At 41.3% G+C, this 19,156-nt stretch overlaps 1 protein-coding gene across 2 annotated transcripts in view; it reads left to right on the forward strand.

The window, feature by feature from the left end:
• Positions 1-13,293, forward strand: part of PIBF1 (progesterone immunomodulatory binding factor 1) — a 238,531-nt gene extending 225,238 nt beyond the window's left edge. For both annotated transcript variants that reach the window (XM_005585991.4, XM_015439336.3), the window contains one exon: positions 13,011-13,293. In XM_005585991.4, the coding sequence (XP_005586048.3) occupies positions 13,011-13,061 (51 nt within the window). In that variant the 3' untranslated portion in view covers positions 13,062-13,293. The remainder of the gene's footprint in view (positions 1-13,010) is intronic.
• The last annotated feature ends 5,863 nt before the right edge of the window (positions 13,294-19,156 follow it).

A 19,156-nucleotide genomic window follows, 5' to 3' on the forward strand; every position in this document is an offset into this window, starting at 1 on the left:
TGGAAAGCTACATGTCATCTGGAAAGAAAATTTTTTTTTTTTTTTTGAGACGGACTCTCACGCTGTCGCCCAAGCTAGAGGGCAGTGGCACAGTCTTGGCTCACTGCAACCTCTGCCTCCTGGGTTCAAGTAGTTCTCCTGCCTCAGCCTCCTGAGTAGTTGGGATTACAGGAACATGCCACCATGCCCGCTAATTTTTTTTTTTTTTTTTTTTTTTGTAGAGATGGGGTTTTACCATGTTGGCCAGGCTGGTCTCCAAACTCCTGACCTCAGATGATCCACCCACCTCAGCCTCCCAAACTGCTGGATTACAGATGTGAGCCACCACACCCTACCTGGAAGGAAAATTAGTGTAGTCAATTCAAGAAGTGTTTACTGACTTGACTATATGCAAGAGCCTGTGATGATGATTAAGATAGCATCAGCATACAGGATCAAACTTATTAAACAATAACATAAGGCAAAATCAGTTAGCCTACTTTTTTTGTTTTGTTTTTGGGACAGGGTCTTGCTGTGTCACCCAGGCTGGAGTGCAGTGGCATGAACACGGCTAACTGCAGCCTCAACCTCCCAGGCTCAAGTGATCCTCCCAACTCAGCCTCCCAAATAGCTGAGACCACATGTGCACACCACCACACCAAGCTAAATTTTTTTATTTTTTGTAGAGACAGGATCTCACTGCATTGCTCAGGCTGGTCTTGAACTCCTGGGCTCAAGCAATCCTCCCATCATAGCTATAATCTCAAAGTGCTGGGATTATAGCCATGAGCCACTGCACCTGACCTGGGTATCCTACTTTAACGGAAATACAGATTGCTATGAAAATTCAAAGAAAGAATAGACACTGTGGTTTTGGAGGACTCTAGGTTGCCCTGTCAGAAAGGAAGTATTTGAGCTTGGCTTAAAAGAATGCATAGATTTTGACAAGTGAAGATCAGCGTTATTTAGAAATTCCAAGAGCAAAGAAAATATTTTATTGGCCAGGCATGGTGGCTTACGCCTGTAATCCCAACACTTTGGGAGGCGGAGGTGGGCTGCTCACCTGAGGTCAGGAGTTCAAGACCATCCTGGCCAACGTGGTGAAACCCCATCTCTACTAAAAATACAAAAATTAGCCAGGTGTGGTGGCAGGCACGCGTAATCCCAGCTACTCAGGAGGCTGAGACAGGTGAATCGCTTGAACCCAGGAGGCGGAGGTTGCAGTGAGCTGATATTGTGCCACTGCACTCCAGCCTGGGTGACAGAATGAGATTCTGTCTCAAAAAAAAAAAAAAATAAGAAAGAAAAAGAAAAGAAAATATGGTCTTCACAAAATATTTTCTAACTTGTGCTCCTTTTTAGTTGTTGAAGAATAGGATGTCTAATATGTCTTTTCTATATCTAGACTTTATTCCTTTCTGACTATATTCTTACGTCTGACTTTAGCCAATTCACTATCTATTCATCCTTTCCCTTAGTACAAAGGGAAATAAAAGTAGATAGGTTATACCTAGTCACATTAATAGAGACAGAAAGTAGAATGGTGGTTGCCAGGAGCTAGGGGGTATGGGAATTTATTGTTTAACAAGTAGAGAGTTTCAGTCAAGCAAGATGAAAAGAGTTCTATGGATGGATAGTAGTGATCGTTGCATCATAATGTGAATGTATGTAATACCACTGATCTGTCCATTTAAAAATCGTTGGCTGGGTATGGTGGCTCACACCTGTAATCCCAGCACTTTGGGAGGCCGAGGTGGGTGGATCAGGAGTTCGAGACCAGCCTGACCAACATGGAGAAACCCCGTCTCTACTAAAAGTACAAAAATTAGCCAGGCATGGTAGCGCATGCCTGTAATCCCAGCTACTCGGGAGGCTGAGGCAGGAGAATCGCTTGAACCCAGGAGGGGGAGGTTGCAATGAGCTGATACCGCACCACTGCACTCCAACCTGGGCAACAAGAGTGAAACTCCATCTCAAAGAAAAATAAAAATAAATAAAAATAGTTAAAGTAATAAATGTTATGTTGTATGTATTTTACCAGAATCTTCTTTTTAAAAACGTTTTAAAGCCTGGGCAAAAACTTTTGTGAGACCCTGCCTCTACAAAAAAAAAAAAAATGTTTTTTAAATTAGCCAGGCATGGTGGTATGTGCCTGTGGTGCTAAGCTACTTGGGAGTCTGAGGCAGGAGGATCACATGAGCCCAGTGAGCCATGTTCACACCACTGCCCTCAGGCCTGGGTGACAGAGCAAGACCCTGTCTCAAAATAAAATATATAAAATGATGAAATATAATATAAAATAAAAAATAAACTGAAAATTTTAATTTAATTTAAAAGTTGTAAGTAGATAGGTTATAAAAATAGTTTTTCTCATTTGTTCATGAGGGAAAGTTTATAATTTTATCAAAAATGGAATGTAGCAGTTATTTATAAGATAGTAATATAATGAGTATAATTGGTTGCATTTTTTTTTTTTTTTTTTTTTTTTGAGACGGAGTCTTGCTCTGTAGCCCGGGCTGGAGTGCAGTGGCCGGATCTCAGCTCACTGCAAGCTCCGCCTCCCGGGTTTAGGCCATTCTCCTGCCTCAGCCTCGGAGTAGCTGGGACTACAGGCGCCCGCCACCTCGCCCGGCTAGTTTTTTGTATTTTTAGTAGAGACGGGGTTTCACGGTGTTAGCCAGGATGGTCTCGATCTCCTGACCTCGTGATCCGCCCGTCTCGGCCTCCCAAAGTGCTGGGATTACAGGCTTGAGCCACCGCGCCCGGCCTAATTGGTTGTATTTAGACAAGTGACAAGGATGCCACACTAGGGTAGCGTCATCACAGAGTCATGTCCTAACACTGTGCCTCCCAACATTTCTTATAACACATGTGGAAAATTAGAATAGAATATTTATATGACACAACAGGATAGCTGAACTTTGCTGGTAGACTGAAGGGACTCCAGCCACCCCAGACACTGAAGGCTGAGAAGATCAGAAGCGCCGCATACCTGTAACACTTCTGTGTCATAGTTGTGTTTGGAAGCTCTGGTCTCACTGTGTTTTTCTTTTGAGATGGAGTCTTGCTCTGTCACCCAGGCTGGAGTGCAGTGGTACAAACTCAGCTCACTACAACCTCCACCTCCTGGGTTCAAGCTATTCTCCCACCTCGGCCTCCTGAGTAGCTGGGATTACAGGGACACGCCACCATGCCCAGCTAATTTTTGTATATTTAATGAAGGCGAGGTTTCACCATATTGGCCATGCTGGTCTCAAACTCCTGACCTCAAGTGGTCTGCCCACCTAGGCCTCCCAAAGTGCTGGGATTACAGGAATGAGCCATTGGGCCTGGCCCGGTCTCACTCTTTTATGTTTAATGTAGACTCATCTCACCAAAGTATGACCAGACCTCAAAATATCTAGCTGTTTACATGTACATTTTTAAATATTCATTTTTTAATTTCTAGTGTCAGGAACACTAATTGTAACCTCTTCCTGATGTTATTTAATTTAGCTGGTAAGCTAAACTAAAAGTCAGGAATTTTTTGGTGAACATGGAATGAAGCTGACTAATCTCAGACAGCTTCACATCTTGTTAGTGGTAAAGCCACATCAACTGTCAAACTCCCTTAAGTTGGGCCCTGCCTGTGAGGACTTCTCAATATTTATTTATTTGATTTCCAGTTTAGAACTTTTTTGGAAAACGAATTATATCTACCAGACATAGACTTTTTTTCCTTAGAGAAGTAGTACTGGTTAAACACTAATAGATTGTTAATTGCTAGCTCTTTTTTTAGATTACAGGAGTTATTCACCAGGCTTATTATGTCTGCATTTGTCAGTCATCATTGTTTCTAATTTTAACAAACTTTCTCAATGGGTTATAATGCCCATGTTATATATTAATGTTTTAACTGGCTAATTCTGGATGACACAGCAGTATCTATCTTATCAGTTATTTGTTTCCAAAATCACCTTGTAACATAGTAAATTACTTCTGGTAAGTTTCCAGTTAGTCTTGTCATTTGTTTCTACAATGGCTTTGTGCTCTCTTTCCTAAATCTGGAATATAGTATACTTTAGGCCCTGTTAATACTTTACTAACAATTTAAGGTTTTTATTAATGTGTATGCATATATATGTGTGTGTATATATATTTTTTATGTGTACGTAAAATATATATGCATATATATTTATATACATATCTATAAAGCACTTCATATTATGAAGCCTATAAGCCTTATATTTAAAATAAGGACCCTACTCAGTTAAATGGTTAATCCCATTAATACCTGAAGCAGAATGTAAAATTTTGTCATATAAAGCACCATCTTATGGATATAAAGGGAAGTATCTTTAATAAAATAGAAAAAAGAACCACTACTGATCAAACAGCTAAAAGAATGGAATTATCAAAATAAAAAGCAGTTAATTTTTTTTTTTTTTTTTTTTTTGAGATGGAGTCTCACTCTGTCACCCAGGCTAGAGTGCAGTGGCACAATCTTGGCTCACTGCAACCTTCACCTCCTGGGTTCAAGCACTTCTCCAAAAATCAATTAACTATGCATCTGAATTATTTTGCTGTGCCCATTTTAACAATCAGTTACCACGAGCCAGCAAACTCTATTGTATATTCTTTGTTTGCTTGTTTTTTTTTGTTTACCTTTTTTAAAAAATGTCAAAACTAGGCCAGGCACAGTGGCTCACACCTGTAACCCCAGCACTTTGGGAGGCCAAGGCGGGCAGATCACCTGAGGTCAGGAGTTCAAGACCAGCCTGACCAACATGGAGAAATCTCGTCTCTACTAAAAATACAAAATTAGCCAGGCGTGGTGGCGCATGCCTGTAATCCCAGCTACTCGGGAGGCTGAGGCAGGAGAATCGCTTGAACCCAGGAGGCGGAGGTTGCAGTGAGCCAAGATTGCACAATTGCGCTCCAGCCTGGGTGACAAGAACAAAACCACATCTCAAAAAAAAAAAAAAAAAAAGTCAAAACCATTCTTAGCATGCAGCCCATACAAAAACAGACCATGGACCATAGTTTACTGGTCCATGATGTATCTCAGGAGTTGATAAAAAGCTTAGAAACTTCTAGTGTCTGGAACTTAGGGCTATCACTAATGGCTAGCACATTACTGACTAAAATATCTGGAAATGAAGATTATACATTTTATGAAAATCAGAAAGAAACTTTTCAGAAGCAGTGTTATCTACTTGGAATCTGTTCAAATTTTGGTAGTGAGACTTACATGCTAATGTAGTTGAGAAATCACTGTGACATATTCTATGCTAATGTAATTAACAGAGAACCTGAATTTCAGACAATAATATAACTGAAGGAAAAAGTTCACTAATCGAAGGATTGAAAATATCTTTGAATGATATAAGTAAATTTGAGTTCATACAGCAAAATATGCTGTTTCCATGCCTTACTGGTTAATTACCATTTCCACTCAAAAATCAGGCTGTTGCTTAGAATCATAAGTACTACCCCTGATGCTTGTCAAGGGTGATGTTGCCTGATTAGTTGGAAACATATTATTGCATTACTGTAGTAGAATTTTCTTTTGTCTTGCATACTAGAAAGGCTTGAATTGACTCACATGAAACCTTATGTCCAGACTTAAATAGATCCAAAAGGCTTTTGTCATAGCAGAACCAAACATTCATTCATTCATTGAAAAATGTTTATTGAGCACTTACTTTGTGCCAAGTACTATTCCAAAAAGTAGAGATATAAACAATTCCTGCCTCTGTGGACCTTACATTTGTGGATAGAGATAGACTATAAACCAACAAACAAAAAAATAAATAAATTGAGTAAGATGTGAAAACATGACAAATGCTATGGAAAAAAATATATGAGGTAACTAAGAAGTCCTCGATTTGCCCACTTTGCAAAATTAATAAATGGCTAGAACCTGTGCTTTAACCACTGTACTATATGGTGCTCAAACCACAAAAATCAAAGGAGGCATGACATCGAACACCTACTGCTGGCGAGACACTCCTGCATGCTGAAGATACAACATGAGATAAGATAAATGGTATAAACTAAGAGTGTAAGAGTCAGCATCTTTAGGAATTGTGTCCCACTGCTAGTTCAGCAGCTTTAGCAAATTGTTCAGTCTCTCACATACAGGCCTGGAGATAACTATTTCAGGACAAGTATGTGGCCCTATGAAGTCATCAGGAACCTAGGTTCCCTCTTCCTTTCTCTTGAACCATCCTTAGAGTGTGGCATCTGTTCTTAGAATCACAGTATGGTTGCTCTGGCCACAGCCATCATGTCTGCATTTTAAGCAGGAAATGAGAAAACGGGAGGAAAATAGTCTCTCTTTCCAAAGGAGTTTTTCCGTAAGTCCTACCAGACGTCTTCAACTTATATGCCATTGGCCAAAACTTAGTCATGTGGCCACACCTAGTAGCAAGGAAGGCTGATAAATTTTTTTTTTTTTTTTTTTTTTTTTTTTTGAGACGGAGTCTCGCTCTGCCGCCCAGGCTGGAGTGCAGTGGCCGGATCTCAACTCACTGCAAGCTCTGCCTCCCGGGTTTACGCCATTCTCCTGCCTCGGCCTCTCGAGTAGCTGGGACTACAGGCGCCCGCCACCTCGCCCGGCTAGTTTTTTTGTATTTTTTAGTAGAGACGGGGTTTCACCGTGTTCGCCAGGATGGTCTCGATCTCCTGACCTCGTGATCCGCCCGCCTCGGCCTCCCAAAGTGCTGGGATTACAGGCTTGAGCCACCGCGCCCGGCCGATAAATGTTTTATACAGGATGAATCTGTTGCTTTACTGATAAAATCAGAGTTCTGTTATTAAGAAGGGGGAAATAGATACAGGCTAGACAGCCAGCAACCTCTGCACTTGAGCTCAGCCAAAAGGCCGAGACGTGATCCCAGCAGCCTCTGTAACAGGATTTGATTCATTTTTATATTCCCAGAACCTAACACAAGGACTGGCACAGAGTAGTTGGTCAAATAAATGCTATTAAACTAATCTCAAGTACAAACAATTTAGTTCATGTTGGAGAGTGTCGAGAAACAGGATTAGATACGTAAGTATGGGCCAGATCCTAAAGGGGCCGGTCTTCTAAGTGAAATGTGGTTAGAACATGACAGTGAAGGTAAAGTTCACCCAAAATAACCTGGGAATAAGGAACATATCTTAGTCCTAGGGGAACAGACTTTGAAATTAAAATGGTTGTGATAAAACATCTGAAAAGTTACCCTATGAAGTAGCAAGGCAGTTAATCCCCAAGACACAAGGTACACAAGGTAGACTGTGGCAAATCTGTCTCATTAACACATCTAGGGAGAAAACATATTAGGGGTGGGAGTAATGGTCTCCAATGTAACAGACACACATAAAAGGAGAGTAAGGAAGAACTATCTGCCATTGAAATTCTTATACTGCCCTTTCTGAGTATTAAGATTCTTTTTTAATGCCAAAGTTTTTATTTACCTTCTCCCTGTAAACACAGAGTAGTATTAAAAATTTTAGTATCAGCTGATTGAGGAAATGCGAATGTACAAAGCAATTCTGCACCCTTTGGTGTCATCCTGGGGATCTGTAGCTTAGTCTATAGCAGTTGCTTTCACTTTTTTTGTCCAGGAGTCACAGTTAAGAAAACCATTTACATTATGACCTAGTGATGATCACACAGTTTCTCAAAACAGAACTTACCCCCACTATGGCCAATACTCAGATATTTTCTGTGCTGGTTTTTTTTGTTTGTTTGTTTTCTCAATTCTGGTCTTTTACCTACTAGAGTTCATTACCCGTGGGTTGGGACCTGCAATTTAAAGAACAATGGCAGCCGGGTGCAGTGGCTTACGCCTGTAATCCCAGCACTTTGGAAGACCGAGGCAGGCGAATCACCTGAGGTCAGGAGTTCCAGACCAGCCTGGCCAACATGGTGAAACCCTGTCTCTACTAAAAATACAAAAATTAGCTGGGTGTGGTGGTGCATGCCTATAATCCCAGCTACTCAGGAGGCTGAGGCAGAATTGCTTGAACCCAGGAGGCAGAGGTTGCAGTGAGCCGAGATTAACTGCACTCCAGCCTGGGCAACAGAGTGAGACTTCGTCTCAAAATAAATAAACAAAATAAAGAACAATGGCATACATGTCCTTCTATGACCAAGAATAGTGAGAGCCCTAGACTTTTAGCTGGCTCACCTTTCCCAGTCACCCAAATCTATCTGATCGTTTAAGAATCATGCAGTTCCCTAGTTTTACTCTGACTTTTCCTTATCTTAACAACAAATCAAAAGCTGAGCCAGAAAATCACCTTTTCTTTTCTTTTCTTTTTTTTTTTTTTTTTTTTTATTTGAGACAAGAGTTTTTCACTCTTGTTGCCCAGGCTGGAGTGCAGTGGCATGATCTCGGCTCACTGCAACTTCCACCTCCCGGGTTCAAGCAATTCTCCTGCCTCAGCCTCCCAAGTAGCTGGGATTACAGGTGCCTGCCACCACACCCGGCTAATTTTTGTATTCTTAGTAGAGAAGGGGTTTCGCCATGTTGGCCAAGCTGTTCTCAAACTCCTGACCTCAGGTGATCCCCCCGTCTTGGCCTCCCAAAGTGCTGGGATTACAGGCATGAGTCACCGCACCCAGCCAACTTTTCTTAAATACCTAATAGAAGTGAGGTCACAGGGCAAACTGCTGCCCCCAAAAGTGGACAGGTAGGCCAATACAGACAATGATGATGTATTAGAGCAAAAACTTCCATGATGGGAACCAGTGCTGGGGTAGGAAAACCTGAATGTAACTGCTGGAAGTTAGGTATGGACAAGTCTGAAAGTTAAAAACTCCAGTCATAGAAGTAATCCCCACACTCTTGTGAGTTTTAACTTTGGAAGCTTGACCTAGTTCTTACAGTAAATATTGGGAGAAAATCCCCTTCCATTTCCAGCAGTGGGAGGGAAAAGAGGACATTTTGAAAGATGTTAGAGAACTCAGTTCTCAATTCTCAACAAGGTCTCCCCTCAGGAGAAACTATTTAACTAGAAGCTACCCTGCTGGGGCTTTATCAAAGCCTAACTGACCTGAGAAAAACACAATACCCAATCCAGCCCACCTAGCCATCATGGCCCACCTAAGAAGGCAAAAACTGAGAAGCATGTGTGAAGTTCACATTCCAGAGGCACACTGTCACTGAAAGACTGAGACCTAATCATAGGACCATAGGATGCCTTCCCTACCCCCACGCCTTACCACCACATTACCAAAGGCCCATTTATAGCAGTTTGTTTTACCCAGTACAGTATGTCCAATTATCAGGAAAAACTTAACCAGGTAGACTAAAAGCCAAAAAAAAAACAGTTTGAAGAGACAGTGCAAGCATCAGAACCAGAGTCAACTGTGCCATAAATGTTGGAATTACCAGACAGAGAACCTAAAACAACTATGATGAGAATGCCAAGGGCTGCAATAGATAAAGTAGACAACATGCAAGAACAGATGGGCACTGTGAGCAGAAAGATGAAAATCCTAAGAAAGAACCCCACAAAAGGAGAAATACTAGAGATCAAAACCGCTATAACAGAAATGACAAATGCTGGCCGGGCATGGTGGCTCACACCTGTAATCCCAATACTTTGGGAGGCCAAGGCGGGCAGATCATCTGAGATCAGGAGGTCGAGACTAGCCTGACCAACATAGTGAAACCCCATCTCTACTAAAAATACAAAAATTAGCCAGGTGTGATGGAGGGCACCTGTAATTCTAGCTAATCGGGAGCCTGAGGCAGGAAAATTGCTTGAACCTGGGAGACTGAGGTTTCAGTGAGTCGAGATCACACCACTGCATTCCAGCCTGGACAACAGAGTGAGACTCCATCTCAAAAACACAAATAAATGACAAATGCCTTTGATAATCTGATTAGTACAGTGGACATAGCTGAGGAAGGAATCTCTAACCTTGAGAATATTTCAGACCAGGCACAGTGGTTCATGCCTGTAATCCCAGCACTTTGGAAGGGTGAGAGAATCACTTGAACCCAGGAGTTCAAGTTCCAGACCAACTTTCGCAACATAAGAGACCCTGTCTACACACACACACACACACACACACACACAGAGCCAGGTGCTGTGGTGCACACCTGTGGTCCTAGCTACTCAAAGAGGTGAAGTGGGAGGATCGCTTGAGCCCAGAAGGTCAAGGCTGCAGTGAGCCATGATCATGCCACTGCACTCTAGGCTGGGCAACAGAGCAGGACCCTGTGTCCACCAAAAAAATAATAATAATAATAATAAGGGTATTTTAACAGAAACCTCTAAAAAAGAGAATATCCAAGGACTAAAGGATGACTACAAAAGCTATAGCATATATTTAATGAGAATATTAGAAGGAGAAGGAAGAAAGGAAGAGATATTTGAAACATTAATGACAGAATTCCCCCCAAGCTAATGTCAGACACCAAACCACAGACGCAGAGAACTCTGAGAACATCAAGAAAGATAAATGCAAAAAGAAAAAAAAAAAAAAAAAACTACACTTAGGCATATCATTTGCATATCATTTTCAAACTACAGAACATTGAGATAAAGACAAAATCCTAGCCTGGGCAACATGGCGAAACCCCATCTCTATAAAAAATATAAAAATTGCCGGGCGCGGTGGCTCACGCCTATAATCCTAGCACTTTGGGAGGCTGAGGCGGGTGGATCACAAGGTCAGGAGTTCGAGACCAGCATGGCCAACATGGCGAAACCCCGTCTCCACTAAAAATACAAAAATTAGCTGGGTGTGGTAGCGCATGCCTGTAATCCCAGCTAATCCGGAGGCTGAGGCAGGAGAACTGCTTGTCCTGGGACCCGGGAAGCAGAGGTTGCAGTAAGCCAAGACCACGCCATTGCACTCCAGCCTGGGCAACAAGAATGAAACTCTATCTCAAAAAAAAAAAAATACATTTTATATATATATATATAAGCTGAGAGTAATGGTATGCACCCATATTCCCAGGTACTCAGGAGGGTGAGGCGGGACGATCACTTGAGCCCAGGAGGTTGAGGCTATAGTTAGCCATGATCACACCACACCAGCCTGGGTGACAGAGCGAGAGCCTATCTCAAAAAGAAGAAAAAAAATCCTGAAAGAATCCGGAGGAAAATAACACCTTACCTATAGAGAAGCAAAGATAAGGATTACAGCTGACTTCTCAGAAACAATGCAAGCAAGAAAAGAGTGGAGTGAAACATTTAAAGTTATGAAAGAACAAAACCACCAACCTAAAATTCTGTACCCTGAAAAATTATTCTTTTCAGAAGTGAAAGAAAAATAGACTTTCCCAGAGAAACAAAAATTGGAGGAATTTAATCCATAACTTTTCAAAACAGAAAGCATTAGGTCCAGATGGGTTCACTGTTGAATCCCTCCCCTCCCCTCCCCTCCCACTTTTTCCTCCTTAGTAGCTGGGACTACAGGCACATGCCACCATGCCCAGCTAAAATTGCACCTATTCTCTACAATCTCTTTCATTGGATAGAAGCAGAGAGAATACTTTCCAGCTCATTTTGCAAGGCCAGCATTGCCCTAATTGCAAAATCAAACAAAGATATTAGAGGAAAACAAAACTACAGACCAGTATCTCTCATGAATGTAGATACAAAAATCTATGAGGATTTCAAGGGCAGTGAAAATATTACGTGATACTATATATTATACTATAATGGTGGATGCCTGTCTATAGACATTTGTCCAAACCCATAAAATGCATAGTACCAAGAGTGAACCCAAATGCAAACTGTGGACCTTGGGTGATAATGACATGTCAGTATAGGCTCATCAGTTGTAACAAATGTACCATTGGGCTAAGGGATATTAATAATGGAGGAGGCTGTGCGTGTGTGGAGCCAGAGGGTATGTGGGATATCTCTGTACCTTCCTCTCAATTGTTTTTTGAGACAGTCTTGCTCTATTGCCCAGGCTTGAGTGTAGTGGCATGATCACGGCTCACTTCAGCCTTGACCTCCTGGGCTCAAGTGATCTCCTTCCCCCCCCCCCGCCCCCCGACATAATGTCTTGCTCTGTCACCTAGACTGGAGTGCAGTGGCACAATCTCAGCTCACTGCAACATCCACCTCCCAGCTTCAATTATCCTGTCTCAGGCTCCTGAGTAGCTGGGATTATAGGTGTGCATTACCATGCCTGGCTAATTTTTTGTATTTTTAGTAGAGATAGGGTTTCACCATGTCGGCCAGGCTGGTCTCAAACTCCTGACCTCAAGTGATCCACCTTCCTTGGCCTCCCAAAGTGCTGGTATTACAGGCATGAGCCACCGTACCCATCGTCAAGTGATCTCACCTCCACTTCCCGTGTTAACTGAGACTACAGGTGCATGCCATCATGCCTGGCTAATTTGTTTTTTCTTTTCATGGAGATGGGGTCCCACTATGTTGCCCAGGCTAGTCTCGAACTCCTGAGCCTAAGCAGTCCTCTCACCTCAGCCTCCCAAAGTCCTGGGATTATAAGCATGAGCTACCGTGCCCAGCCAAAATACAGTGAAGTTCTGAATGTTTTATTCTGTAATTCACCTCCCCTACTTTTTTCTTTCTATTCTGTACAGCCTGTCTCCTTTTAGGCTGAAATGATTGAGCAATAAACGCAAGAAATAATCTGGTAAATACTTAGAAATTCCTAAGATCCAAAACACAATAATTTGGATATAGTAATTATTTAATAAATATCTATTGAGTGAATGAATATTATCTATAAATGAGACAACTAAAAAGAAGTCATGTCATTGATTTTTTATAATTCTCTTTGAAAATAAAATCAATTTGTAAAATAATTACATACCCAGAAAATTTTAAGTATAGGCTTTGAGCAAGAAAACACAGATGTATGTTTTTTCTACCACATACCTACCAGGCGGGAGATTATTTACAGCAAAAGACAAAGTCTTTGCCCTTAAGTATCCTTTCTGAATTAAGAAAAGCAATTTTTTAGTAGAGTTTACATATAAAAAACCTCAATGTATCTAGTTCTCTGAATTGCCTCTCTTGTCCTCCTTGTAAGCATTTTATTGGATTTTCTTTTTTTAAAACAGACTAAAAAAGAAGCACCTGAGTGGTCTAAGAAACAAAAGATGAAGACCTAGTGTTGTGGATGGGAAGCACCTGTAGACCGTTATTTACTCCTGAAGTTCTTTTTCTGATGGAAAACAAAATTCATCTTAATCATGTACTCAGCATTTTTTAAATAACAATGTTTATTTGAACTAGTGTTAAATTAACAAATTTAGTATAATCAAAATGTATAAAGAACAAATAATATACTTTATATTTGTTTTTTTCTATTTTATAAAATAAATATATATGCTATAGTTTAAATTTTGGAGCTTTTTTAAATGTTCAATGCATTTTAAGTGTGTGGCTTATAAATATTTTGGTGAGTATTTTTCTATACTACATAAATTCTGAGTTTAAATGTCATACACAAATACCAAGGCACTTTGCATTTTTAAAAATTAAGAATCATTTGTGAAGTCTACTACAAGGTACTTGAAATGCCCAGTAATGGTGGTCAGATAACAGATTGTTGACTCTTTTTTGAAGTTCTGTTTTTTTCTTATATTTTATACTACTATTAACCAATAAAATCTGGCAGAAAGTCTGTTATTCCATTGGTAAAGTGAAAGTTTGGTGGAAAGTCTGTTGCTACATCAGTCGTAACAGATGCAGTATGGATCAGATTTCCAGTCAGTGAGAAAAAAGAAAATCAATAGGATTTTCTTTTGTCATAAAATATGCTCCATTTTTCATTGAAGCTGTATACTTTAAAAGAAAGGAAGGAGGCAAGAGAGAAAAAAAGGAAAGAAATATGTATATACACACATACATGTATATGCATGTCCAGGTTTTTCAACCACAATTGACATTTTTTTGTTTTTTGAGATGAAGTCTCGCTCTGTCGCCAGGCTGGAGTGCAGTGGCGTAATCTCAGCTCACTGCAGCCTCCACCTTCCAGGTTCAAGCAATTCTCCTGTCTCAGCCTCCTGAGTAGCTGGGATTACAGGCACCCGCTACCATGCTCGGCTGATTTTTGTATTTTTAGTAGAGACAGGGTTTCACCATGTTGGCCAGGCTGGTCTGGAACTCCTGACCTCCAGTGATCCACCTGCCTCAGCCTCCCAAAGTGCTGGGATTATAGGCATGAGCCACCACACCCTGTCCACTATTGACATTTTGGGCTGGATAATTCTTTCTTAAGGGTGCACATAGGGTGAATCCTATGCATGTTATAATATATACCAGCATCCCTGACCTTCAGCACTAGCTGCCAGTAACATCCCCACCACAACGCTATTTTTTTGCTTTTTGGTTTTTTTTCTTTTAGAGACAGGGTCTCCCTATGTTGCCCAGGCTGGTCTTGAACTCATGGGCTCAAGCAGTCCTCCCTCCTCGGCCTCTCAAAGCACTGGGATGACAGGCGTGAGCCACGTCACCTGGTCCCACCCCCAGTTTTGACAAGCCAAAAATGTCCTGGATGGAGACTAGGGTTCCTTCCATCTCTTGGCCATTGTGAATTATCTTACTTTTTAACCCTTACCTCATCTTCTCCTGGTCATGGATTTTCTATTTATCTGTTTATCTATTTATCTATCTATCTAGAAACAGGGTCTTACACTGTCACCCAGGCTGGAGTGCAGTGGCATGATCATAGCTCAATATAGCCTCAAACTCCTGGGCAAAATGGATCCTCCCACCTTAGCCTCCCAAACAGCTGGAACTACACGTGCATACCACCACACCTGGCTAGTTTTTTAAAAACTTTATTTTAGAGACAGGGGTCTCAGTGTGTTGCTCAGGCTGGGCTCAAGTGATTTTACTACCTCAGCTACCCCAGTAGCTGAGATTACAGGTGTGAGTCACCACACCTAGCTCTTACTTAAAAATAAAAAAATTAAGCATAACATTCTTATTTTTTTCTTGATAAATGTTTTATGAAATGTTGCCCAAATACAAGCATAATAGCTACCATTATCAAGCTCATTCTATCAGTCAGTTGCTGTGTTACATGCTTTCTACTCTTTATTTAATCTTCACAGTAACTCTGCCAAGTAAGCATTATCTTCATTTTTATTTTTTTTATTTTTATTTATTTATTTTTTTTTTTGAGACGGAGTCTCGCTCTGTCACCCAGGCTGGAGTGCAGTGGCTGGATCTCAGCTCACTGCAAGCTCTGCCTCCCAGGTTTACGCCATTCTCCTGCCTCAGCCTCCCGAGTAGCTGGGACTACAGGCGCCTGCCACCTCGCCCGGCTAGTTTTTTTGTATTTTTTAGTAGAGACGGGGTTTCACCGTGTTAGTCAGGATGGTCTCGATCTCGTGACCTCGTGATCCGCCCGCCTCGGCCTCCCAAAGTGCTGGGATTACAGGCTTGAGCCACCGCGCCCGGCATTATCTTCATTTTTAAAATGAGAAAAACCAAGACTCAGTAAGGGTAAGTAAATGGCCCAAGATCAGACACATGATAAATAGAAGTGGATTTGAACCAAGTCCATCTGATTACAATGGCTACGCCCTTTCCAGTACACGACACTGCTTCTCATTGCTTGCTGCTTATGCCTGGCTCCCACGCTCACTTCAATAGCAAGAAGCGCGGGGGAAATCTTTATTTTATTTTATTTTATTTTTTTGAGACAGTGTCTCGCTCTGTCGCCCAGGCTGGAGTGCAGTGGTGTGATCTCGGCTCACTGCAAGCTCTACCACCCGGGTTTACACCATTCTCCTGCCTCGGCTTCCCAAGTAGCTGGGACTACAGGTGCCCGCCACCACGCCCGGCTAATTTTTTGTATTTTTAGTAGAAGGGATTTCACCGTGTTAGCCAGGATGGTCTTGATCTCCTGACTTCGTGATCCGCCCGCCTTGGCCTCCCAAAGTGCTGGGATTACAGGCGTGAGCCACCGTGCCTGGCCTATTTTAATTTTTTTAGAGACAGTCTCACTTTGTTGCCCAGGCTGGTATCAAACTACTGGCCTCAAGCAATCCTCCCGCTTCAGTCTCCAGAGTGAGTAGCTGGGATTGCAGGCACGAGCCACCCTCCCAGCAAAAATTTGTTCTATCACCTTTGTGGGTAGGGGGGCTATGGGACTTAGCATAGTTGCATTGTTTTTGCTCAAGACAAGTTCATGGTTCTGAAACCTTTTTTTTTTTTTTTTTTGCAGAAGCTTAGCATTCCCATACTGGTAGTTGAACCCAGACCGCCTGGGTGAAAAACCAGGAATCCTAAGACCATGTGACAGATGACTCTACTCCTAAAGAACTCCATGACTCTTATAATAGTTCTTACCAGGTTAACAGGATATACTCAGCTTTTCAGAACCAACTAAATGGCTTGTATTCACTTTATTGATTCATACATTCTTTCACTGAACAAACAAGAAAAATCTAAAATGTGTAAGGCATTCAAACTATGATTGTTTGTCTTCATCTCAAATGAAAAAGAATTCTGTGATACCACAAACACCAAAAGAAGGAGTTTACTCTCATCATCCTCAGTATAGAAATTTCTAAAAAGAAGTATCAGCTGGTGACCCAAGTATTCCAAATGCAATATATATATAAAGAAGATGCCACTTGTGCTGATTTCAATAAGTCATATTTGGATAATCATCCATCAGGAATGTTAAGAAAGATTCCCACACTTGGGGGAGGTTGAAGTTGTTAATGAGCCAGATTTCTCTCTCTCTCTCTCTCTCTCTCTCTATATATATATATATATATGGTTTTTTTGTTTTGTTTTGTTTCTTGAGTTGGAGTCTCGCTCTGCCACCCAGGCTGGAGTGCAGTGGCACGATCTCGGCTCACTGCAACCTTTGCCTGCTGGGTTCAAGTGATTCTCCTGCCTCAGCCTCCTGGGTTGCTGGGACTACAGCGTGTGCCACCATGGCTGGCTAATTTTTGTGTATTTTTAGTAGAAACGGGATTTCACATTGGCCAGGCTGGTCTCGAACTCCTGACCTCAAGTGATCCATCCGCCTCAGCCTCCCAAAGCGCTGGGATTACAGACCTGAGCCACCTGCCTGGCCAGAAAGGCTATTATATTATATAGCTTTATGGTAGGCTTCTGTGGGCCTCTCAGATTTAACAAAGGTAAGAATTATTTGAAAAAACATTTCACTTTTATTAAAAATACTGCTGTTTGAAAAAGGTGCTTCTCCAGTGGCATTCAGTATTGGTGGCCTGGCATGGTAGGTACTACCGAATGAAGAATGTACTATGTATTTATAGGTCATACTTATACAGACATGTATATATATTTATATAAGATCTACCTATCTTAGGATGAAAACTTGGGGGAAAAAGCTGCTGCTCTTATCTAAAATGTCCTCAAGTGAAACTGATGTCAGGAATTTCTTTTCCCTTGTGTAATCTTACAGGATAAAAACTTAGGTTATTGCAACTTTCCCACTAATATTGGATAGGCTAGCAGTGGATATTAGCCTATCCAATATCAGTGGGAAATATATTTTATTTTTATAAAAATTTTAAAAATTAATAAATACTATAAATGCTCCAAAGAAAGACTTCCTAAGGCTTAGAGGTCACAAACAAAGCTAGCCAACTAGTACCAAAAGTCTCCCATGATAACATTTACTTTGGTTGATTTACAGAGCACATAGTCCAGTCCTCAGCTTTACAGGCTCAGAAATTTAATTTTATTAGTGCACTAAAGATGACACGTCTTTCAGGAGCGTGCCCATATTTACTGGTGCATAGATCATAATGTTTATGTATTACTTCTGAGAGAAAAGTAAAACATACAGAATATGACTTACTGGAATCAGCACACCTGGCATCTTCTCTCCCTGTCTGCCCCTGGCTTCTGCCATACTATACACTCACACTTTTTTCTCCTTCATCTTCTTCTACCCGGTCATAAAACACTGAATTTTTCAGAGCTTTTTCCCCCTAAACCTATTCATTTCATTCTGTACTTACTCTCAGGTAATTTCTATACCCTGGTTTCAGCTACTAAATGTCAATATTTGCAAATGTACATCTCCAGTTCAGACTGATCCTTTTAACCACCTGCCTACTTGACATTTCTACTTGGATGTCCCATTGTGACCTCAAACTTAACATGTGTAAAACTGAACTCACCAACTTTCTCCTCCAATGTTTCCAATTTCAATAAATGGTACCACCATTTATTTACTCAGTGACTTATACTACAAAACCAGGAGTCATCCAAGACCCTTCCCTTGTTGACTACCAGCATTCAATTACTAAGCCCTGTTGATCTGCCTCATAAATATTTTTTTTTACTTTTGATTATGAAAATTTCTGGCCGGGTGTGGCGGCTCATGCCTGTAATTCCAGCACTTTGGGAGGCCAAGGCGGGAGGATCACCTGACATCAGGAGTTCGAGACCAGCCTGACGTCAGGAGTTCGAGACCAGCCTGGCCAACGTGGCAAAACCACGTGGCAAAACCACGTTGTATTTTCGGTCGAAACTACTAATACAAAATACACCCAGCTAATACAAAAATTAATTATCTTAATTTTCTAAAATGCCCAGTCATTTTAGAAAATGAGTAGGCATTTTCAGTAGGCATTTCAGTAGGCATTTTTTGTATTTTCAGTAGAGACTACTGAAATGAAGAGACTACTGAAAATGCCTACTGAAAATGCCTACTCATTTTCTCTACTACTGAAAATGTAGAGACTACTGAAAATGCCTACTCATTACAAAATACAAAATGCCACAGGTGGCACATGCCTGTGATCCCAGCTACTCGGGAGGCTGAGGCAGGCGAATCGTTTGAAACCGGGAAGTGGAGGCTGGTGTGAGCCCAGATTGTGCCACTGCACTCCAGCCGGGGTGACAGAGTGAGACTCTGTCTCAAAAACAAAGAAAAGATAAAAGAAAATTTTCAAATATACAAAATGGCAAAGAAAAAGTCAAGACAGGATATATTCACTGTCTTGATTGTGGTAATGGTTTAATGGATATATACCTATGTCAATGTTTATCAAATTGTACATTTTAAAATGTGCAGTTCTGTTTTGTTTTGTTTTGTTTTTTTGAGGTGAAGTCTCACTCTGTCACTCAGGCTGGAGTGCAATGGCATGATCTCAGTTAACTGCAACTCCGCCTTCCAGGTTCAAGCAATTCTCCTGCCTCAGCCTCCTGAGTAGCTGGAATTACGGGCGCCTGCCACCACACCTGGCTAATTTTTGTATTTTTG

Source organism: Macaca fascicularis, chromosome 17, assembly GCF_037993035.2.
Source record: "Macaca fascicularis isolate 582-1 chromosome 17, T2T-MFA8v1.1".
Lineage (NCBI taxonomy): Eukaryota > Metazoa > Chordata > Mammalia > Primates > Cercopithecidae > Macaca > Macaca fascicularis.